The sequence below is a fragment of the Colletotrichum truncatum genome (assembly GCF_014235925.2).
Source record: "Colletotrichum truncatum strain CMES1059 chromosome Unknown Contig_0017, whole genome shotgun sequence".
Lineage (NCBI taxonomy): Eukaryota > Fungi > Ascomycota > Sordariomycetes > Glomerellales > Glomerellaceae > Colletotrichum > Colletotrichum truncatum.
The window spans coordinates 170,193-193,749 of NW_027222414.1; the positions used below are offsets into that span (position 1 = coordinate 170,193).

At 49.3% G+C, this 23,557-nt stretch overlaps 4 protein-coding genes across 4 annotated transcripts; 2 read left to right on the plus strand and 2 right to left on the minus strand.

Moving 5' to 3' along the window:
* Positions 1 to 8,636: 8,636 nt before the first annotated feature.
* On the minus strand, positions 8,637 to 9,937 carry CTRU02_215595 (plasma membrane calcium-transporting atpase 2; the record flags this gene model as incomplete). Its single annotated transcript, XM_070206508.1, has 2 exons — positions 8,637 to 9,157; positions 9,865 to 9,937. The coding sequence occupies 2 exons, from the start codon at positions 9,935 to 9,937 to the stop codon at positions 8,637 to 8,639; spliced, it is 594 nt and encodes a 197-aa protein (XP_070059808.1).
* Positions 9,938 to 14,077: 4,140 nt separating this feature from the next.
* Positions 14,078 to 15,424, plus strand: CTRU02_215596 (uncharacterized protein; the record flags this gene model as incomplete). The annotated part of the gene is made up of 1 exon (XM_036723709.1): positions 14,078 to 15,424. The coding sequence occupies one exon, from the start codon at positions 14,078 to 14,080 to the stop codon at positions 15,422 to 15,424; it is 1,347 nt and encodes a 448-aa protein (XP_036584392.1).
* Positions 15,425 to 16,443: 1,019 nt separating this feature from the next.
* CTRU02_215597 (uncharacterized protein) lies at positions 16,444 to 16,740 on the plus strand (the record flags this gene model as incomplete). Its single annotated transcript, XM_036723708.2, has 1 exon — positions 16,444 to 16,740. The coding sequence occupies one exon, from the start codon at positions 16,444 to 16,446 to the stop codon at positions 16,738 to 16,740; it is 297 nt and encodes a 98-aa protein (XP_036584391.2).
* Positions 16,741 to 17,194: 454 nt separating this feature from the next.
* CTRU02_215598 (a-pheromone processing metallopeptidase ste23) lies at positions 17,195 to 18,948 on the minus strand (the record flags this gene model as incomplete). The annotated part of the gene is made up of 2 exons (XM_036723707.1): positions 17,195 to 17,550; positions 17,607 to 18,948. 2 exons carry the CDS (start codon positions 18,946 to 18,948, stop codon positions 17,195 to 17,197), a joined length of 1,698 nt encoding a protein of 565 aa, XP_036584390.1.
* Between the last annotated feature and the right edge of the window lie 4,609 nt (positions 18,949 to 23,557).

Sequence of the window (23,557 nt, forward strand, 5' to 3'; positions counted from 1 at the left end):
ACTATTTCGAGTATCATGAGAATTGTGTGGGATCATTTTTCTGGCGCATTTTCTGCGGATGGTGGGTTCGTAGACTACAGACAAGTCAATAAAGGACGACCACAGCAAAAGAGACACCGTACTGTTATACTGCCCATACACATGGCGTCATATTCTTGCTTGGGCATGTCTCGCTTGTACGGGTCATTGGATGTATCCGCCCCGTCAGAAGTTGCTGGGTGGCTTGAGCTATCCGGCATGATGCTGATTGATTCGGAGCTTTGTAACGACAAGTCACTGATATTTCTTTTGGAACGGAATCTGATTTTAGAGAAAGACGATTTGCGCTGAGTATGATCTCAAGACCTCCATGTCAGCTGAAAGACGACGAAAAAAACCCATATATATAGTATTTCCTTCTCACTTGAAATTCAGCAGACTCCCTTCATAATCTATCAAGTCGAGCTGGGTCGTTGAAGACCAGAGAGGAACATATTGCGGCCATTGTCACGGCCCATTCGGCCATGACAATGCAGGACCTCTGGCACATGCATCAACATCCCGAGCAAGGCGTCGTCACTTCAAGTCGGATCAGATGGCGGCGTTCGTTCACATGTATTGACATATCCTTGCTCTCTACGTACAGAGTGACCGTCATCGCAGGTTAGCTCTCCATGTAAACGGCTTCACGCCCAGCTGATACACACCAACTTGTCTTTCTTACCCATATCGACGCCCACAACTGCAGCTTTCTGTTCATCATTGGCAAGCCTTGAACACGTCAGGGGCATATGCATCAAGTAGTCCACCTTCCAGGAGGGCAGAAGTTCCTACCCCAGTCGTTCGTGCGTTCATCGCCTTATGCATGCAGTTAGAGGCAGAGGAGGTCTGAAGTTGACGTGCTCAGCCGTGGAGTTGGCCGAAAAGGGGTCACAATGGCATCGCCAGGAAGGTTTCTCGGCTGTTGGACGCCCGGATTGTTGCGTCCGCGGGCATTCTCAAGTTGATCATCTTCATGGTTCTCATGCGCTATTGCAGGTGGCCAGTTATGCGGCCATCAGGAACGAGGTTCTGGGATTAACTACACAAAGACGTGTTTTAATTGAAAACTTGTGGTCTAGGTAAGTTGAAGCTGTCTTCCAGTGCAGAAGAGCTCTCAGTGACCACTTGAGGAATCTTTAAATCAATATTGTGTTGGAACAGAATTTCTTTAAGAATTCTACTGGCAATCCACGAGTTAATCGTACTCTGTTTTGGGTAACAGACTCTAAATAAATATAGATTGATCTCAGAGGCACATATTGCGGCCACCGTCTTGGTCGACTGGGCTGTGGCAATGCAAGACGTCTGGCGCATGCATCAATATCCAAGCAAGGCGTATGCATCAATATCCAAGCAAGGCGTGACATCAAGGCCGAAAAGACGGGGATATCAAGTCGGATCAGATGGCGGTGTTCTTTCCCATACAATTCTTTGAGCCCTTGTCGAAGAGACCCGTTATCGCGGGCCAGCCTCTCATGATGACTTCTTGGGACCTAGTGCACCTCAACATGCTCTTCTCGGCAGTACCAATGACCTGAGTTGTTGCGGATTGACTGAACTTATGAAGGGCTTATGCAGCAACCAGCTTCGCGTCCCAACCGGAGCAAAGCTTCACATCCGGGGCCTTCGTACAGTTGTAAATTTGGACATGCAGCCTGGACGTAGGAGTCCAGAACAAACAAAGACTGGCAGCATCGCCCATGAAGTTGTTCTAGTTGGGATTGCTGACCGCTGATGTCCGGAGGTTGGCTAGCATCTCAAGGGAAGACAGCCTCCGGACAGGCCCATTATGCGACCATGTCAGCCATGGTGTTCACCTTGCAAGTCAGGGTGACCAGAAGGGAAGAACAGAAGAACCGTCAAGGATCATCAGGGGAAGATAGACATCTGGATAACCGAGTGAGTTTCCATGTCAAATTGAGTGATAGTGCTTGCTGCCTACAGCCACATGAACCTAACTACGGCTATGGAAGCGTCCCAAGACCTTGTCAATGAGTCCATTTCAGCTACCGATCCTTCTGTGATCTTGGCTACATAGACTGTCTGTGAGCAAACGAAAATTGCGATACAGTTTGCTGACATTGCCAACGTCGACTGTCGGACGAAGAAAACGCCTACATAGCTAGGGCGGGTCGCTTGGTGCTTAGTTTGAAACGAAACACCGTCAGTTACGCGGATAAGTGCATAACCGACGCACAATCAGCTACGATCATCTGCTCGGACCCTCATCTGCGGGATGTGTCCTCAGACCTAAGCTGGAATACAGGCACCAATTATTCAGAGACAGGAATGGATGGTGCCTACAAACTAAGCCCAGTACCACAAAGTAGTGCATGGATAGATGAATGCTAGCGTTATCCTCAAATGTGTCCGGGGCAAGTTGGCACGGATAAATGAGTGCTAGGATTAATCTGCACACTAGATATGGTGTATGTCCGGGGCAACGCAGCACGGACAGATGAATGCTGGCGTTGTCCTCAAATGTGTCCGGGGCAAGTTGGCACGGATAAATGAGTGCTAGGATTATCTGCACACCAGATATGGTACATGTCCGGGGCAAAGCAGCACGGATAGATGAATGATATGTGAGCAGACCTTGGTAGCGCCGAATGCGCCGAAGACAGGGAAGGATTCGCTTAGGACACGAACAGAGTCGTAAACATGCCCGTGGACCCAGAGCGGGGCTTTGGTTTGTCCGCGGCAGCCTGTCTGTGCGAGCAAAATGATTTGCTAGAGGCCTCCACACCTCTCAGAAACATGACAGACGCCGCCACGTGTTCGGCTGTCAGTACCACCCTCACAGTCAGTGACGCGGGGCAACTCCCCTAGACTTTGGACATATTGGGCTCAAACGAGACATCGCCGTTGCTGCCACGCGTGGGTGTCTTGTCTACAGCCACCACTTTTACTTTTCTAACAATGACACGCTGATGGCCGGCCACTATACGACACTGTTGAGTCTTGAATTCAAACGTCATGTCCACAGTAAGCATCCCTTATCCCAATTGCACGCGTTCCCACTGACAGTTCTTCAGGACCCAAGCGAACCCCTTGACGATACAGCATGGCAGATCGCCACTGATATAATGGCAGGCGTCTACAAGGGCCAAGAAAAGCTATACTGGAAGGATTCTAAGGCATACTACAAGGTGTCTAAAGACGAAGAATGGAAGGAGATGAGAGGAAGCGGACAATTGAAGTTGAAGGATGGATGGCATGTTTACTTGACTGGCGGTCAATTGAGGAAAGCATGAGACTGCTAGTATTATCTTACAGGTGACCAGAGCATGTCTCGAATCGCACTCAGCGTCTCTACATCCACGATGACGTCAAGGCGACTATGATGGTTGGCATTGCCGAACTCCACCACTTCAAAAGTCACGCATTCTGATCGCGAGACACCTCTGTTGATCTCCTCGTTGCGTTTTGGGCTTCTTTGAAACCCGCCACCGATTATACTTCCCATTAGAGCGTTAACACTCATATTGCCCATCACATCATTTGCAAACAGATTTCCTACTCCCCTAAGAATAAACGGGCCTCCCAGCACCATAGTCTGACCTTCATTGATGAATACAATACGTTGCTCGTCGATATCCTCAATATGGATTTCAAAGAGGCGCATAGCAACATGCTGGATTGCACTTGACTGGATATCGACTGTAATATGGCACTGATCCGGGGGGCCGAATTTTAAGCTCACAGCGGCCTTGTTGTCCTGCCTGATGATATTGCGACACAGGTAATCGGGGAAGACGTACGGAAGATTTTTCGCGTTCGGCCATGTATATACGTGCCACTGGTGTAGTTGATCGTTACCAATGATCGCCGAACCGTAGTCTCCGTTGGAATTAGTCAATGTATCGTCTCCTAGAATGGTGCCCTGATGTGCAAAGGCTCGAGAGCCATCTTCGTCACTCATAAGATCGTCGCTATTGTGGTCAGATGAGTAGGTTGTCGGGGCTGTGATCCTTTGACGTTTGAGTCGTCGATGTGGCTGCAAGTGTTCATCGGGGCGAATGCCAATGCTAGATAACCAAGCTTGAAAGTTAGTTAATGGCAAAATCAAGAAGTGATGAACTCACATATTCGTCTAGACGCACGTCTCGAAGTTTTAAAAGTGTGATCTACAACTTTTTGAAACGATTCATCAGGTGTGATGCTAGACAGCTCGATTACAAGTCTTTCTAGTACATCGACTTCTAGGTCATTAAGGGCCTTCCCTACGTCAGGGTTCGTAGAAGCAAGGACACCTGCGAGCCAAAGGTTGAACCCCTTGGCGCGGAGAGCCTTCGAGACTTTGTCGTCCAGGCTAATCACCGGTTGGTTATCACCAAGGCCGTCTGGCGCTTTGTTGACTTGTCGCTTTGCAGACAAAACTTTTTGGAACTCGCTGAGAATCAATTGATATTTCGCTGAATCTGAAGTCATCCGCAAAAGCAATCTGTTTGTTGACAGGATATGGTGCGCGCACGATGTGTTTGGGAACGACATCTGCAAAGTGTCCATTCGCAAGAGATCAGTCTCCATATCTGGTGTGGCTAGGACCTGACAGACGCCAAGAGGATGTGAGGAGGCGTGGCCGATGAGCACCAATTTGATTGGCTTGAAACTTCTCAGGTCAAGATTGGATGTGATCGGGACAATCAATTAGCCCGCGTTACCTGGTGCCTTTGTCATCGCTGAGGTTCTCATCAAACCTATCCCTACTCATCAGCCCTTGCCAGGGGGCATGTACTGACTCGAATAGACGTAGAGCCGGGGTGCTTTGCCGGAAGACGTGATAACAGGCACCGTGTGGAGTACAGCGAGGCAGTGGTCTCTCAATTGGCAAGGTGCAGTGCGACTCTGCTATGGCGGGTGCAATCGTGTTACGCGGACCCGCATGTTGCGAGCATGTCCGATCATGGGATTGCCTTGTCGAGTTTAGTATCATACTAAAAGGTGCTCTTGCGAACTCTTGCGATCATCGTTGCGTGTTTTAGGTGGGCCATTGGGAGACTAGAAACCAGCATGTCGGCGTCAATGGGTTGGAGGAGACCAGGATGAACAACTCCCTATAGGCGCTGCAGTATGGGATTTAGGCTTTGCTCGTCAATCTGCATTCTATGTTTTCTTGGTAACTTTCCCATTTCCACTCACCCATCACTTTTCAGGACATGATCCATCCTCAAATGCTACAGTTTCCGCGCACAAGAAGCCCATGTCCACAACATGATAACTGACCCAACGCTCAAGCAAGCGCGACCTCAGTAACTTACGCAGCTTTACCAACAAGGCTAACATGAACCAAGATGACGCAGATCCTGAATGCAAGCAGAGCTAGACAAAATTCAGAATCAGCATGTTCGCCTCAAATCAACTTCACGTGAAACCCAACCGTCCTTATGTTGGCAGCTATGCTTGTTAGCACTGTTGAGCAGCCAGTTGAACGTTAATCACTGGCAAAACGACGGGTAAACGATGGGCAAACAGTGACCAATAATCTTCAGGGGAGAAAGTTTGGTCGCCAGGTGCGGATTTAGTCATTGCGCGAAAGGTGGAGAGAAAACGATGCGCAAGGTAACAGAAAGGGGAAAACTTATGTGTCAAAATGACAGTCAAAGTGACAGACAATTTGGCAGACCATTTCACGGACAAATTGGCGGGCGCATGATCCCTCATTGCACCTTCACGCAAGCGTCACGTGAGATCTGCTCACCCCATACGGAGTGGAGTGATACGGATAAACATTTGTACGCATCGACCATTAGCCGAGCCCCGCTCTCGATGGAGCTGCAAGCGAAGAGCGACCGTAACCGAGCTGGAATTCAACCCAGGTCAAGGTAATTGGTTTGTCGGTGCGGCGCAAGTTTCGCTAACCCTTCAGGACGTAACCAATTGAATGCTAAATCCTCACATCCTTGGAAACTAGCCACATCTTTTTCTGACCGGTCAAAACCTGCTCTTTCAAAGGCATTAGATTTTTTGCCATATTTGCGGCCTTCCCTTCCAAACTCATAGCATCACCAACATAGGAAAATAAGGATAAGCAAACACCATATATTACATCAACCCTATCTAATGCTCTCCGCAACGGCAGCCATAGTGTGATGTAATCGAGTCGAAATTTGGGGTTGCAGATGACGCAAGCCAGTTAGGTGCTTCGTCGGCGAGAGCGACAACAGATCACAGTGCGCGACTCGTCAAATACGTGGTCTCTCGGCGGCGAAGGGACTTGCTTCCCCGGAAACCCGCGGAGAGACAACCCTGCTGCCAGATCGCAATTCATTTCCGTTAACCTGCATGCTGGGCAGACACTCGATCGAACAGAGGCGTGCGCTTGGCGTACTTGCAGCGTCTTGTTGCTAAAAGCCAGCCCTGTCGGTGCATTAGATAGCCCCCGCGGATCGCGATAGGGGTGAAGTTGCTTTTCGTGCGCCAGGAGCAGAAGACCAGCCTTCGTCGAACAGGGCAAGCATCTAATGCAGGGGTTCTTCCTGCGCTGAACCCGCGAGCAACCGCCTGGTGGCGCCTTTATTTACGAACGCCCCCACGTGCCTGGTGCAGCCTGTATCCGTGCGTCATCCGAACCAGAGCGTCACTGACTTCGTCGTGATAACCCATTCGGGCGGATGGGAGCTTCAGCAGATGCGATGCCACCATGCTGCAGGTCGACGAAGAATAAGCAAATATGTCCAGCTCACAGTCTGGAGGGATGATTTGCTATGAAGTCAGTTGAGTTGGGGTTAAGAGGGTAGTCCCCACCTGATGCTCGATGCTATCAATCGCAATCTATGTTAGTCTTTTTTCTGGGATTTTCAGCATATTACCACTCATGATGAATGGGAACGCCATCTATCGGAATGACCAGATTTTCTATCATGGGTTGTCGGGGTCGCTAGCCCTTCAGGTACAAGCTTCTCAACAGTGGCCCCCCCAAGTTTATTCCAACGATTTAAGCACCCACTTACTTGCAGCGTCTTGTTGCTAAATGCCAGCCCTGTTGGTGCATTAGATAACCCCCGCGGATCGCGATAGGGGTGAAGTTGCTTTTCGTGCGCTAGGAGCAGGAGACCAGCCTTCGTTAAACAGGGCAAGCATCTAATGCAGGGGTTTTTCCTGCGCTGAACCAGCCTCCAAGCCCAGGATTTCTTTGCGCGCTGTTTGTGATCTGTCGTTTGGGGGTGTGGGCGAGACCTGAGTGTGACTAGGTTATGTTATGTGCCTTCCAGAACCCGCAAGCCACCGCCTGGTGGGGCTTTTACTCGCGAACGCCCCCAAGTCGCTGATGCAACGCGAATCCGTGCGTCGTCCGAACCAGAGCGTCCCTGACTTCGTCGTGATAACCTATTGGGGCGGATGGGTGCTTCAGCAGATGCGATGCCACCATGCTGCAGGTCGACGAAGGGATGGATTGCTGTGAAGTCAATGAGCTGTGATTAAGAGGGTAATCCCAACTTGGTTCCAAGTCGAACGCCGCAAACAACAAATTGAGGTTGCCCAGGCACCCAATATATTTGGTACGCCTAATAATAGCAGTAAAGATGGACAACAAACAAGACATGCTAACATAGAATGTAGAAAGAAACCTGTCAAAAGACAGAAGGAAAAAATACCTGTGTTTATAAGAAACAACCTCTCAAGAATGTGCACTCAAATCGACAAAGCATTCGAATGCGGCCACCACGGCTTTCACAACATCAATTGGTGTCCGAATATTGGCAAAAGCTGCAAAGGGCCGAAGCCTAAGCACGATGTAATGGCATGGCCTGGCCTCTGCACCGACTGTGGCAGTCGAAACAGTGACCCCAATCCACGACAACTCCGAACGGATGGCCCAAAATGTTGAGTTTGTTGACTCACAAATGACTGGCAAGGACTTCGATTAGGAGCGAGAGAAGATAGACATTGAGTCCAAAACTGGAATAAACATTTCAATCATATCTACTTGGGGTTGACATGGAAGCCAACCGTACTGCCTTTTTGGTGTCATTTGCGCTTTTCTGGATATCCTTACCTCTATTCATTCCTGTGACGCTCGCCGTGAGAGCCAACAACTTGGAAGCATAAAGCCAGACGTCCCTCTCCATCGGATTGGCGCCCAGCCCTTCCACGGAAGTTATTAGCTGGTATAGTTCTGTCTCGAGCTTCCTCTATCGGTCTTCATCGTCATCACTGTCTCAATCTTCGTGATCTCGACAAGGAACCGCGACACTTGCCGCTACAATGCCCGCCACCACAGTGGAGACATCGAGTTCCGATAATTTTCGACTTCGGATCGGCTATCAACAACTCCCACCCAGACTACAAGAACGACTTGAATAGAGATTATTTCAGCTTAACGACATGTTTACACTGCATCCTCTCTGGGATCGATCCGTTCGTGGCTGCACTTTCATATGCTGAGGTTAACGAAGTTAAGGCAAAGCTGTCGAATGGCTTGGGGGACATAGAACAAGGCGCTGAAGCGCTGGCTGCCATTATTCAGGAAGGTTGGACTGGGCTGGAAGGATCTTGAACATTACTGACTAGAATGTAAGGCTGTGAGACTTGATGAAGATCTAGACTTTTGGCGTTAAGGCGTCGCATTGTTCGATATGTGAATATATTGGTTGTTGTCCGTGTATACGCATTTATGCCGATGCGGAACCTCGCAGAACCCCGATGAATGGGCCTAGCTTCTTGGGGTCTTCGCCGTTTTGAATTGCCTTAAGAATGTCATGAACATTCCGCGTCTTGATAATCTCGGACTCTCCACCAGGCTCAGGATGGATAACGTCTCCGACCAGAATATTGTGGATGAAAATCTCGACAGTCTTTTCCTGATTGTATAACCTTGTTATCGCGGTCCTCTTCTTGCGGTTCAGTTTGATGAATTGTCTTTCATTACTGTAATCGTTAGGTGCGTGAGGCAAGCCCACTGTCTGGTAAAGGCCGACGGCGACGTCGCTGAAAGAAACGTAGCCGTCGGGATGCACCTCGTCCAAGCTCAACCCCGACTTTCCGTCACTGCGAAAACCCTGCCCAATACCAGCTAACACTTCTAAAGCACAGTAGATTGAAAGACTTTTGGGGTTGAACAGCTTATTCAACTGTTCTGGTGTAAAGACAAAGGCGTTGTTTTCGGCTTTGAAGTCTCCTTCGCTACCCTTGTCTGAAGTCAGAGCACTTTCATATGGAGTGGTGGTTCCTTTGCCGGAGATGCCACGTAGTGTTTAATCACGTCCTAGCGAAAGTCCGCCGATATTATGAGGTGAACTGCCCGGGGATAGGTAGTGCTTTCGAATAGTTGAAGGCTTGGTAGCTCCTCAGTCTGATCCGGGACCCGCGACAGAATGCGTGGGTTCTCGCGGTATCCCGACTGCCATGTAACCACAGAAAATTCGCCTTTTCGCGTATCACGGCCTATATCGTAAGCTAAATTCTGCAATGCATGTAGAAGCCCTCTCACAAGCTGGTCGAGTTTCGTCACATTTGATTCTCCGTTGCCGGCTGTGCATACCTCTCATGAAATTTAGCCTCGTTCTGTCTCTTAAGAGCGCGTAAGTGAATCTGGCTGCCAATAATACTCCACCCCATGCGACTTGAGATACCCTCCCACGATTGCCATCAAAGGAAGGGAGAGAGTGATCGATAAGACAGAGAAATCAATCTGTCGCCTATCTTTTTGAAATCAACGTGTCCTACACCTGGGGTGAAATAATTTGTCCCCAAGACGGCGGAATGCAGAGGGGGACAGGTGCCGTAGAAGTTTGTCAAGAAGTTCTGGAATCGGTTTCCCTGGGGAAGGAGTTCCTTGTTCCGACTCCCCCGGGGGTTGTATTGATGGCTCCTCCCCCACGGTCGCTCGACCGATCGTACCGGAGGGAGTGGCCGCCGATCCCATGATTGTTCCATAATCGAGGCTGCGCCCTTCAGTTGCGACAAGCTTCATTTCGTCAGCCCTAGGTTTTGAACACTTGATACTGTTCAACTTACTCTCTCATCTTTCTCTTCATGTAACAGTTGGCGAAACACGGTCTGAACAGCTCTTTTCAAGTGCCACCGAACTCCTTTGATCCTCTTCATGACCTTTATAATTCTCATGGATTTGGGATAGCTTTGAACTATTTTCTCCAATCCATCATCAAGTGAGGAAACTTGATGAGCAAGCCGTCCACACAACTGGACCGTTGTCACATGCTGGCCTCTCAGGAAATAAAACAACCCCATCATCAAAACCATCTGAACCAACAATATCCAATTGTGGATGGTTATCTTCCTTAGAAATGATCTTATATACTCATTGTGGTTGGAAAGCATTCTTGGGTATATGTTGTTTAAGTCTGTCCAGTTGTTTTGTTGAATCGTGCTTGACTCTAATCCGCTATTGGGTTTGTCAGTAACTGCTTCTGAAAGGATAGTTTGATTGAATACTTGTCTTGTTCCAATTCGCAAAGTAGTTTTTCCACGTCATCCTTGATTATTTGCAGGTGTTCTTTGATAACGGGTTCCTTCCGAGTGTCGTAAAGGTCAAGCACCGTGGTGCGGATTTCTTGCATTTTCTTCCTGAAATCTTCAGACACTGGAAGTCCATTATAATCATTTCGGTTCGCTCCAAACGCTTCTCTGTGTTCGTTTATTTAGTTTGCAGACACCGATAAATTGTGAGAACATTTGACATACAAAGAATCATCTCTCGCTGATTTCGCATCCTGAGCCTCGACAGAAGGTTGATACAGGAAAATCATCCAATTGCCACCGATCAAGAGCAGAACAAAGGAGCTGAGTAGAATAGCTACGATAAGGGAACGACAAAGTTGCTTGAAGATTGCAGTAGCTGTAAACCAAATAGGCATAACCTTCAGCAAAAGGTTTTTTGTTATAGCAGATAATGAATCGGATTTTCGAATAGCACGTGCCTCCACGCCTTCTTCTTCCTGCCGTAGTCCCGTCAATATAGCGCCATGGGCAGCAGAGTCTAGAACCAGAGGATAATACTGTAATAAGATTTTTTGGCATTGCTCAGATAGCGTTAATGTTGCCTGCATTGACAAAGCGCTAACAATAAAGAAGCTCAACACCAAGGGTAGAGAGTTCAACAGGACACAAAGGGTAGCAAAAAAGTAAAAGAGTGCTTCTCCATATTTGTCAAAGAGGATTTCTCTGTGTCTGCCAAAGAGAGCCATGTTTGCGGTGATTGGGCTTACGTCTCATTCAAGCAGTGGGGTTTTCGTCGATATTTCAGTTACGGGTGGGCTAAGGGAAGACTTGGTCGGGCAGCTGCTGTCCCCGATCGCCAGGCCGAGGCCATGTCAAGACGATTCCATTAGAGTATGGATGAATAAGTGGGTGATCGAGAGAATCAAGGACTGTATGCCTCCGTTCTCGGGTCAATGGCTGAACTGCAAATGCGCATTGGCTACTGTTTCTGCTGACTGGCATTTGGGATCTCATGCGAGTTCCATTTGCTGGCGCAATCGACCATACTGGCGATATCACAAATGAAAACCGCGCAGGCGTGAGATTCGCAGGGCCCCAGCTCGTAGAGGCTGCATCAAGGGGTTGACGGCGGGCAATACTGCTTGCTGTGAAGAAGCACCTGGTGTGACATTTTCTGGCGCTAACCTTATTAGTCGTTCTTTTCTAACTCACGGAAAAGAAGCTGTGTATGCAACGATGAATCGGCGGAATCTTACAGGCTACTTCAGGGATTCAAGGGCCAGCTGTATCTTGGTGGGCGCAGACGGACCCTCGGCAGTCCCGCCATGGGCCGGAGACGGAGGTTTCTCGGGCGAGATTTGGGCATCCCGTAGCCGACCACTGCATGCGTGAACCTGGTTAGGCCTTCACATTCAACCGATAGAAAACGAGGGCTAGAACCGTCCTTCTTTTGGTTAGTGACTCCGGGTCACAAGCAATTGGATGGAAGAACGCATCTCTGCGATGTAGAAGCCGTGGTGTTCCCGTGGGTGGGTAATCTCTCCATTCACTATGCCGTCCTTGGAAGGCGTCACCAATTGACAAGCAGCCACCTCCTTTTCCGATGGGAACTCGGGATGACACTCGTAGGGCGGGGGCATATGCAGACCATTCTGCTCCTGTTGGCAGTCCCACCATAAGCTTGAGACGATGTTGATGTCAGCTCCGAAGGGTTGGTGGGATTGCGAGCTGCACCTGCGTAGAAACCTTCGACCAGGAATGTCGAGTCATGGTCATGGTTCCTTGTAGATGGCCTGATGTTGGATGCCAGCCACTCACGTTTCGGAACGTGTGCATGATCGAATCAAGGGAAAAGAAAATATTGGATGGCATACACACGATGATGCTGTCTATGTGGCCGTCGGCGGGCGGTTTTCACGGGAGCCAACACACCGACAGTTATTTGGATGCGAAGTAGACCGTAAGTACCTAATTGTGCGGCGAGGGATGGATGATGCATACACTCCTCCTCCCAATTTCTGGGTGGCGGGAGTGCGCCTAGCAAGATTCTGGGGTGCCACACACATTGATAGATCCGATGAAACTAGTGGCAGGGCGGCAGAGCACTAATGCTGGAATCGACGTGGGCGGAAGCGGGGGCAGCCCTGTCAGGAAGCAGTTGAAAGATGGATAAAGGGAGGGTCGCCGATTCCCGGGATGTGCTTGGTAGGGAAAGCTGAGGGGGGCTGGAAGCTGCGCTAATTTGAGAGGGAGACGGGTCTTTTCACACGACAACATCGGGTTGCTCCCTACCCTGACATTGTCTAAATTTGCCGTCCAACTCAGCTTGGCTGATGGAACATTTCAGTGGAGGTGTATCTTCTTGCGCAGCAGATCGTCGCTCAGTTAAGCCGTTGGTGCATCTCACCCGCTGAACCCCAGTGAAACGCAGGCACAAACGCACCGCTGAATAGGGTACAAAAGACTTGAGAATGCCACGAAAGTCTGGCCGATATATTTGACACAATTAATTAAGTCAATCGACTGTTTCAATCTCGAGGAAGACAATCGGGAGCCGCCTTCAAGCAAAACCATCCGAGAAATTCGGTAAGTCGCAAGGCTCGAGAGACACCTATGTTTCGCTCTAAACCGCGACAGACTCTGAACCATCAATTGAGCACATCGCCAAATAGTTCTCGAAATGCCTATAGACGAACAACCTATGGTGCTTTCGAGTAAGGACCTTAGCAAACATCTCTTTAAATCGGTGGATCCACATGTGGCATTGGGTGATTTAGGGATTATGGCATCGTTAACCTGGCCTGACATCACGGGGGCGATTGCGTCGTGGCTTGATCAATGTGCCATATGGATTTTCCGCCAGGCCTGGCATCCAAGCCACAAAGCCACACGCTAAACACGCAGAGGAATCAGCCACAAATCGCGGGGTAGCCCTTCAGACGATTAGATTAATGAATCGAGAGCTTGTGTGAACCCGGTGCCACTGGGATGGGTCGGAGGTGGTACATAAGAACCGCCATCATTGAACCTCATCATCAGATAAGGCGTAAACCACGTAGCTGAAAGGTAGCTCGCTCATCGAATGCGACTGTGACTGAACTCTGTGAGGATACACGTCGATAGAGATAACGACGACAATTGGCATAGCACTAGCCAGACTCTAGTACCGGTTGTGTCTTGAGGAGGGGCGTGAGCCTCGCTCTCGCTTCCACTATACCTGAATGAAACTGCACTCGTTTTAACCCTGCAACTGGAGTCCGCAAATGCAGGTCAACTAGCTGACAAGGCAGCCGGCGAGCAGGCACTAACGGCTAAAAGCCTGTCAAGCAGCCTCAAAATTCAATACACAACCTAACGGGAAGACCCAACCGTGAGAATACCGGAGAAAGAACTGAATCAGGTAAGGCAGGCAGTAGCAAGGCGCTCTTGGCGCGTATATTACGTCAAATTTCGATGTGATTGGAGCCTGCCTGCAAAGGCTTGGGTGTCCCCTGAAAGTATCAGTGGTGTGTTACAATCGAGAAAAAGGCCGTCGGACTATGGCAGGCTCAGCATCAGTAAAGTATAAATACCTAGGCCAAGGAGTCAGGAGCGGAAGGAGGCGTCTTCGAACACTACGGATTGACTAGACCTAAGCCAACAGCACTTATTCATGGAAGACTTTGTTGTAACAGTCCAACGTAGCTTGGATTACTTTTACAATTTAAGTCCATTAATTTTATTACCTTCTATCTTCAATGGGATTTCTTTGGCGCCACTTCGACGCTGGTTCTGGGAACAGTCGACCTGTTCCCGAGAGTTCAACAATGATGACTCCTTCTACCGGGACCTGCTTATATGGACCAGCAATCATCGTGGGCTCTCCCAGGAAAGGCATCAACTTGTCGGCTGGGATGACCAACACTGGATGGTTTTCCTGAGACTTCTTACACCCTCAAATGGCGCCGAAAGGTCACACAACAGTGGTTTGATTTACACGCCAAGAGCTGGTTCTACGCTATTCTGGCATGAGAATTGGCCTTTCTGGATTCATCGAAATATCAACCGCCAACGTCCCGGAGCACGAATCGAGACAATCACGTTGTATGTTTTAGGCCGAGATGCAGAGCCTCTCGACAAGCTCATACGACAAATCAAAGAAGATTACTTCGACAAGACTACGAAAGCGTGGATATATACAACCGACCTTTCAGGAAACACCCCCAATTGGAAAAAGCGTGCCAAACCTGAACGCGATCTTTCAACCATTGCTATTAAATCGGGAATGAAGAAAAGTCTTCTGAGCGATATGGGATGGTTTCTGGACCCCGATCAAGCTAAGTGGCGACAAGAAAGAGGCATTCCCAATCGCAGAGGATATCTATTTTCTGGGCCCCCAGGAACAGGCAAGACATCTTTGAGCGTAGCATTGAGCAACCACTTTTGCCTTCCGATCTATTGCATCAATTCTGGTTCTACTAAGATCGATGACGAATCTCTTACAACGCTTTTCGAAATACTTCCAAAAGATTGCATCGTTCTGCTAGAAGACATCGATGCGTCAGGAGTCACGCAGGAGCGTAAAGTGAACAATAGTGAAAACCTAGGAGGTCTTACGCTCAGTGGGCTTCTCAACATCATAGATGGTGCCGCTGCTCAAGAAAATCGTATTCTCATCATGACGACGAACCATCGCGACAAGCTCGATGAGGCACTCCTCAGACCAGGGCGGGTCGACATGAAGTTACAGTTCGAGCTTATAGACGAATCATGCGCAGAGCAACTCTTCCTATCCATCTACGGCAAGCCTGACGCTACAGAAAAAGGAAATTACAGGGAAGAAGACAGGCTTGCCGCCGCAAGCTTTGCACAAAAAATTACTCCAGGAGTGGCATCTGCCGCGGAAGTGCAAAACTTCCTATTAATGGTCGACGATCCGCAGGTCGCATTGGAAAAATGCGCGTCATGGTTCAAGGAGATAAGCAAAAATTTAGAAAACGGGCTATTTCAGGCCGCTTAAACAAGAAGCTAGTGTCTTTCGGTCTCCATGCAGCCACTCATTTGTATGAGGTTCTTTGGTGACGCCAGACAAGAACTCAGGAACTGTCAAGAACTGGTTAGAGCTCACCAAACACACCGAGTCGGTGGTGTACAAAGCAAACCGGAAATAGATTTAGTTGCGTTATGTACCCATACAATCTTTTTAGAATCAAGTCACTCTTAACACCTTCCTACGCCCCATACCTATGTAGTGTAGTTTGATCCGAGCGGAAGCCGGGCTCTAGGCTCAGGGTTAGTCGTGGGATCTCGAGCGGGGATTGGCTCTCAATAATGGCCGGCGAGCGAGAGAAGAGAAAGGCAGAGGAGGACCCTTCTGGGTCTCAGAGGCATTTCATGACAAAGCGGAAAGCTGTAAACCGAGAAAGTGGTACACGGCCTCAAAAGGTCTGACAAGACGGAAGAAGGAGCCCTCATACAGCAATTACGTACTGAGAACAGTGATGCTGTAGCTGAAGTCTGCATCCCGAGAGGAGATGGGAAGACCCTGCGCACCGTACTCGTGGCGGCAGACCGCCTCAAGAGAGCTCACAGGATTGTACGAGACGGACTATGCCAAATTCCTGATGGTTTAATTGCGAAAGATTTGAACCTATGAGGGCAATAATACTTGCCCCATCCAAGGGGCAGGAGGCCCGGCAAAGCGCACAGTCTGCTCTGGCCCTCACTCAGACTGGGATCGAATTTGCCCCGTGAGACGAGAACAGCAGCAGGTTGCTAACGAGGTCGGGCGCAGCCGCATGAGACAGTTCGAGACGGCCTCACCCTTAAAGACGGCAGCCCCCACCACCGAACAGAAGAGACATAGCGAGGACAACGACACAAACCTATCGCCTAGCCTCTCCCCTGCGATCTAGAGCAACCCAGGCTTCCCCACGCCTCGAAAGGCCTCCTACCAACCACTAGAGCAGCCAGAGCCTCATACAAGATCACTAGCTTCATGAGCTCGCACCGGGCTCCCAAGTCCCGGCTCAGCCGATCATGACGACAGCGAGCCATAGCCACCTCCAGGCTGCTCTCTCTCCCCGGACCACCCGACGTAATATGCTTGCAACTGAGCTGACTCAGTCTCTCCGACGTAAGCTTCTCTGGGAGCGCCAACAGAAGTCCTCAACAGCCAACGCCGTTCTCAGGCGACGTCACACCTCCCACGACGTCGCCAACCTGAAGCAGTACCCCGAAGAGATCTGCATGAATAATACAGAAGATGCTCCGGTCGCTCCGCAGTACTTCTCCAAGGGCACTGGCTTTGGAGATTACCACTCTAAGGGATGGTAATCCATCTATACCATAACATAACACACGTGTACACACACACCACTCCACAACAGCACATATTCAACAACTCCCAGGAGCCTCTCTCGCCCAAGGTTACTTCATCCACCACTGCTGTCTGCGGCTCCTCCCATTTCCGAGTTCCAATTCGCCGCGCAGATGACCATTCTCGCACCATCGTCTCGTCTGCTGCCAGCCAAGTGCATCACGCACAATGAGCAGTCCATAATTGCCCTTGGTGGGTATTGTTTTTCTAGTAAGCAGGGTCGAGGCATCCACAACTTGCGGCTCATTCCTGTCTCTGCCTTGAAGCGCAAGATGTTCCAAGTTGGCGGCTCCTCCGAGGGTGACAGCTCCTTGAGAAATGCCTTCACTTCCAGGCAAAGCTCACTCCTTCATGGAAAGACGAGATAACATCTGATGCTAATAAAAGCATAGCTGACACCTAATCGACTGCCTAAGACTCGGCATTCCTTGCATAAAGCCTCCTTAATGAACGTAGGGGTTTATGATATTTGGAGCCCGTAACTTCATATTTGCTCAAATCCTTGATTGGCAGGGCACCTTGTGTTGGCTGCAGTCTCACTCTGAAGCTGCGCACATCCGTGGTGGGAATGGGCCCCGAGCCGGTTGCGTTGGTCTCCCCCTCAACTCCATTGACCTCGGCATCCGTCTCGACCGACTTGCCTGCTTTCGCAAGCAGATGCACCGAAAGTTTCGCTCGTGTCGCCGAGCCTGGCTTGATATATCGCTGGAAGAACTCCATCATGTCCGCTTTCGTGAGCGCCCTAATGTGCTCCGCGTCCTTTTGCCCTATAGAGCGAATTGGCAGCATGCTACTACAAGGGATTAAATATGCATCTGCTTACCTTGCTCAAAGTCATAATATCCGCTGACGATCTGATGCCAATGACTTTCGCTCTCCTCGTCTAGGTTCTCGAACTTCTCGAGGAGTTCGTTGATCAAGCTACGCTTATGGCCCTTAAATTCAGACTCTGACATCGAATCTAAGTTATTCGAGAACAAGTTGAGGAAGGCTTCGATTCTCGACTCCAAGTACGTGCGCTCACTCTGGATGATGAAGTTGAAGCCGTATATGGTGGTAAAGCTTCTCACTCCGCTGAAAAAAACGTATCCGAGCTGCTCCTTGGTTCGAAGTTGATCGAAAGCTGGCTCATCAGACATCTGGTCGAACAACTTGGTCTTGGCGCGAACAAGACGGTCAACCTTGTCACCAACATAGAGGCATACCTCAACACAATGATTTACGTTTGCGGGGTCCTTCAACGTCTTCTTATAGACATAATTCGACCCGGGGGGGATAACTAAGGACCGAATAGTGGGCCACTGAGGTCGCGGCAGAACGCGGGGCTTCATAATCGTCTCAATCATATCGGTCATCTTCAGAGCATTCTCCTTGTGGAGGTTTCCATGCAAGTATGTCTCGATGTGCATCTGTGAAAGCATCTGCTTCTTGAACTGGCGAACATCCTCGGCAGTAATGTTAGGCAACTCAGCCAGAGACTCCTCTACGACGTAGTAGTGCTCAGAGTTGAGCCAAGTCGTATTATAGGAGACCTGGCTATGCGGTTGCTTCAACTCCCAGTTATTATATCCCCGGTTGAGGCTCTCTTTGATAATTTCGAACCTTTCATCTTTAATCTGGAGATCTCGCATCGTCATCAGAACCTGCTCCAGGAGGACCGCCAACTTGTCGTTGTATCCACTGAGAGCTAGGAATAGTCCACGAGCATCGAGCGTGACACTATACTGTAGGCCAGCAAGCTCCGCATCATAGAAGTCAGTCTCGAGAACATCTGTAATGAGTTCAGTGAATAGCCAGGCCTTGACAGCATTCTCCGCAGTCGAGTAGATATTTGGGTTCCGGCAGCTGATGATAAGGTTGGCTTTGGGCACCCAGAACGTGTCATCCTTCTTGAACCATGTCCGAGCGAGGCTGTCATTTCGGACGAGGCACGGTGACAGTGCCGGCTCCTTGACCTCCTTCTTCTCAACCTCAAGCTTTGTGGGAATGAAATTGTTCTTGTGAGGGAGATGGAGTTCGGTTGGACGTGCTGAAGCAGGGCCTGAAGCCGCCTTCTTGATCTCCGCCATGAACTCGTCGGTAATCTTTTCATGGCGATATTCGGTGCCGTACCACTTTTCCTTCTGGTTCCAGTCACCGGGGAACTTTTGTGACACAATGGTCATACGAAAGTTATCTGGTCTCAAGCATGCCAAACCCTTCGTGATAAGCTGGGGATCGAACGGAGGTCGCTACAACTGCGATAGCTGTCGCACGTCTGGCCGCTCAAGCTTTCCAGACAGCAAACGCACTGCTATCGCGGCCGCGTGAAGGCTTACCCCATCTTGGCAGTTGCCAGCTTAACGATCGTCAACTCGCTTTTCGCGTCTACAATAGCCAACACCATTACTTCTTCCGATCATGAAGTTTCCCCGTAAAATATTGTGCCGCAGGTGGAGGACAAAATCAAGGCACCTAGCTTCTTGACTGTCGTCAATGACAAGGCTGCCAAACCTACAGTGGACGAGGCTGTCGACCCTTTAGATATTAAAAGCGCAACTCCTGCACCCTCTCACGATTATCCTTAAGATACATTCTGCTTGCGTCCTGGATGGCAAATGCCCCGAATACGACTCCTAATCTCACCCTCGCGCGGTGATATGGAACCACGGTATACATCCTTCCTCGATACTTATTCAACACCCTCCTTCATTCAACGAGGCACTTTGGTAATACATTTTCTCGAAGCTTTGGCACGCCAATTCAAGCCCTTCCGCTTAGGTGGGATTGACGATGGCAGGCCTTCTACCCTCAAGTTAGACGTACCCCGCTTGGTACGAGACTATCGCTCTTCGCTCCGGCAAGAAAGGTAGTGAACCCCAAGACATAGATATAGCGGCACGAAATACTGCGCTGCTGGTGTCAGGCGCCTATGACGAAAGCACTTTTCCTGCATTTCGTACCTTAGGGTACGCGCCTCCCACCACTCAAGGATGTCAGTCGCAGGCATCTTTGACTAGCCTCGTTTACTACTTTCCTTTCTCTGTACCGACAAGCTCTTCCATCGACCGCACCTGCCTACAGACACTTTCTCACCTCGGCCCACTTTTACCGACCTTCGAGCTCCTTCCCGCCTCAACTCAACTACACTTTGCAAATGTCTTTTTCTTGCTCCCACAACAATCTCAAACTTTTGTCCTCCACGGTTTTTTCAGATCTTCGTTTTTGACAAAATCTCCACACAAGCTTGCCCCCATTACATTCACGAACTGCTATCAATAGCATACCATTAGCATCATCAAGATGGACACTACCAAATCCCCTACTTTCGGCGAATCTGAAGCCCTCCCTTGCTTGTCCTCCAGGGCGTCTGGATGTGAGCACTGCTGCACCTTCTCTATCGTTTTCTTTTCATTCTTCGCTTACATGGTATCACAGAATTATTGAAGCCAACCTCCTCGTCATCTGTGCAGCCTTTCCGACGCTCAAGAAGTTCATTCGCCATATTGCGCCAAAATTCCTAGGCGAAAGCACATACGGGCGAGGGACGAGGCAGGCGGCGGGCGTCGGCGTCACTATTCATGACACGGACAAGAATGGCTTATCGATGAATAATTTGGCGCCGGGCATGTTGGTGGAAATCGCTGCTGAACCCTATAAGGGCGATAGCTCGTCTGAAACGGCCATCCTGCCCCGAAGCGGGATTGTACAAACTAAGACTGTGACTATGACCTAACATCAGCGGCCAGTCATTTAAGCTGCTACCTTGTTTTGATGCTGCAGACGTTTTTTTTTTTTTTCTCTTTTTTTTTCGGTTTGGTGGCTAGCTGCAATGTTTGTTACGTTCACTCGTCACGGCAAGCAACACACTACCAAGCCGGCTGGTATGTCATTCTGGACGAGGGCGTCTAGTCTAGTAGGAGACATACCATTCTTAAGATCATTTGGCCTGTATTCAAGCCCCAAAAATCTCTTCACAGTGCCTCTTAGAAGTTGGGCAAGCAGTATTCGTGGAACAGGGTGCATCGAATGGCGCCGCTCTTTGGTGTTGCGTGATAACACGTGTGCATTTCAAAGCCTGGTAAGCAGTCGTCCGGGTAGTCTATTTTTAGTTTTGAATAAAACACTGTTGAACTCGAAACCCTTTGTTCCGCATCATTTGGTTTATACTTAAGGGATACTGACAATAGTCAGCGTTGGAAGATCTCTCTTGGCCAATAATCTAGGGCTTCTGCCAAAGTCTCGGTAAAAGCATCTGTCGTGTCGAGGATCCCATTCGGTGCGTGACTATTGAGGAGAAATGAACATAGAGGTGTTGGATTTCAAGCCCGTGGCTTCTCACATCGGCCAGAGACCTAAGGTCTTGCAACACTGCGGGACCAAGACTTTTGCCAGCATCGCACGAGAGGAGTATCTGGTGTAGAAATTCGGAGGGCTCACATCCAAAACACATAAGGCGAAGATGCGGAGCTTACCAGTGAACTTGTTGCGGCATATGTCACGAGGTTCCAAGGCGACGAACTGGGCAACTGTTACAAAGTACTTCCCCGGCGGCGGCCCCACGGAAAACGGCGAAGACTCACATTTCACTTACAGGAAAAACCAGACATACCCCGGAAACAATTTTGAGGACCACCTGATACCTTTCAGAGCCGCAATCGCTGCTGTTGCTAGGCAGATGATGTCATGATACTCGCGCCCTGTTGGCATTCAATATGAATCTGTTGGCTTTTCTTTCAACCAACCAAATGTCACCGGCTTGTTGAGAGAAGAACTCGGCTTCGACGATATAGTTGTCATCACCTGGGGACTCGTTACTAACGCCGTGATCGTCGGACAAGACATGCCGGCACGGGCGTGGGGACTGGAGTATACTACCGAGCTACAAAGAGTGACTCGCATCCTCGAGGCCGGCTGTGATCAGTTCGAAGGAGAGGAATGTCTTGAGCTTGTCGTTCAACTAGTCAAGGACAGAGCCTCCTTACCAAGGCGAACAAAAAAGTCGACACCTACTACTCGAGCAACGTCGAGCCTACACTCTGCTTGTGAAAAAAGATGACATCCTGCCTCTCAAATACATGGGACCTGCCACAAAGTTCTACATGGAAGGTTTCAATGCCACGCTGCTAAAAATCCGCGCCTTCATCATAGTTGAGACGCCAGTAGAGGCTGATTACGCACGTCGATGTAATGCTTGACCGTCCAGGCGTCATTCCCAAGATTGTCGAGTCAGCAGCTGCGTTGTTTGGCAGCTTTGGAAGCGACGGCGATTCATTTCTAGATAATTGTCTTTAATGCTAAAGCTACAGAGGGTGTTCTACCGTTTGATCTACCTCGGTCTATGACGACAATGCGATCCTCATCGGAAGATGTAGCGTTTAACACAAGGAAACCAAGTTTGGACACGGCCTACAATACCCGAGGGACTACTCATTTTCTTGCCAAACAAATGTACATTCCTAGATCTAACAAACACTGTCATGATAATCTTAACCATAGAGGATTTAATTCCTGTGCATTCAAACTCAGGTTTTGAAATACAATATACCCAATCTTAACAACATTCCACCAAAGCTCTTGAAACGTAAACCGAAGACATGAAAAAATAAACTCGTTGAACAGGCGTATGATTGGAGTTTTGATTCTACAAGTTCGGGTGGCCTTGTACATTGTAATAACATCGACTGGACATTGCATTTCAAATATCATTTCTTTTTCTTCAGGCGTAGCTAAAGAAAGACCATTCGGGGTAGAGAGAGGCCCTTCGTATCGAAGCATGCTCGTGCAAGGCGAATAAAATGCCTCGCACTTGGTGCAACTATCGCCAATGAATGCCGCATGGTTATCGTTACTTTTAGATATATATCGGGGTTTCAGAAAGGTTGTGTTGTTGCAATGCTGTAAAGCAGCAAGTTAGAAATTGCCAAAAACTCGAGATGAACAAGCTTACAGGGCAAACCCAGGAGAATAAGGGGACTTTTGTCAACATCGTGACCGGTTTCTACTAGGTTGTGTGGCACTACGGAGGAGATTATGAGAGTCTACATTGACAGCAGGACGCTTGTTTAAAGATGGTCTGCTCACCTTTCAGTATGGCCTGGATGTGCGATCAACAGCGGCACCCCCATCCGGGCTAGTAAGGCTTCACCGCTGACGAGAAGGAAGGTGGGCGGGTCATTTAAGCAACCTTGCATCGCCGTGACGCAGGCGATGGCTTGGATCACGGACAGGGATTTTTTTACCATGTAGGACAAAGGCTGCCCTCATTTCTGCCTTTTAAATGCGTCTCATGTCCATCTCTGAGAGACGGGAATGTCCAGCTGCATGGTGCATACGCCCTTACAATTGATATGTTAACACCCTCATACCCAGGTATCTTAAATTCTTGCCGCCGAGTGTACAGATGAGCTTCAGGCCTCCCGCGATTGGCACAACGAATATAGATCCACTCTACCGTTATTTCGCTTCCACTCTTGCACCCAGACGTTCAAATGGTAGCCGCCAGCCTCGGTCACACCGGAGTTCAAGCCTAGAAGTATGGTTCTCTCATCCTTTCCAGGGCAACACACCAGCCACACGAAGGACAACTTTCACCGCTGTTGGGCCCATGTGTTCTCATGCCGCCATCCACTTTGCTTGAAGAAATTCACTGGTTGAAACAAGAAAGAGGAAGATCCTTGACCTTATCGTTAAATTCAAGCTCTGTCGCCAGGCACCCATGACCCATGACCGTACCTAGAGGGCAACTCGTTTTGGGGCATGGGAAACTCAACTGGCAGAGCACACACTGGCTCC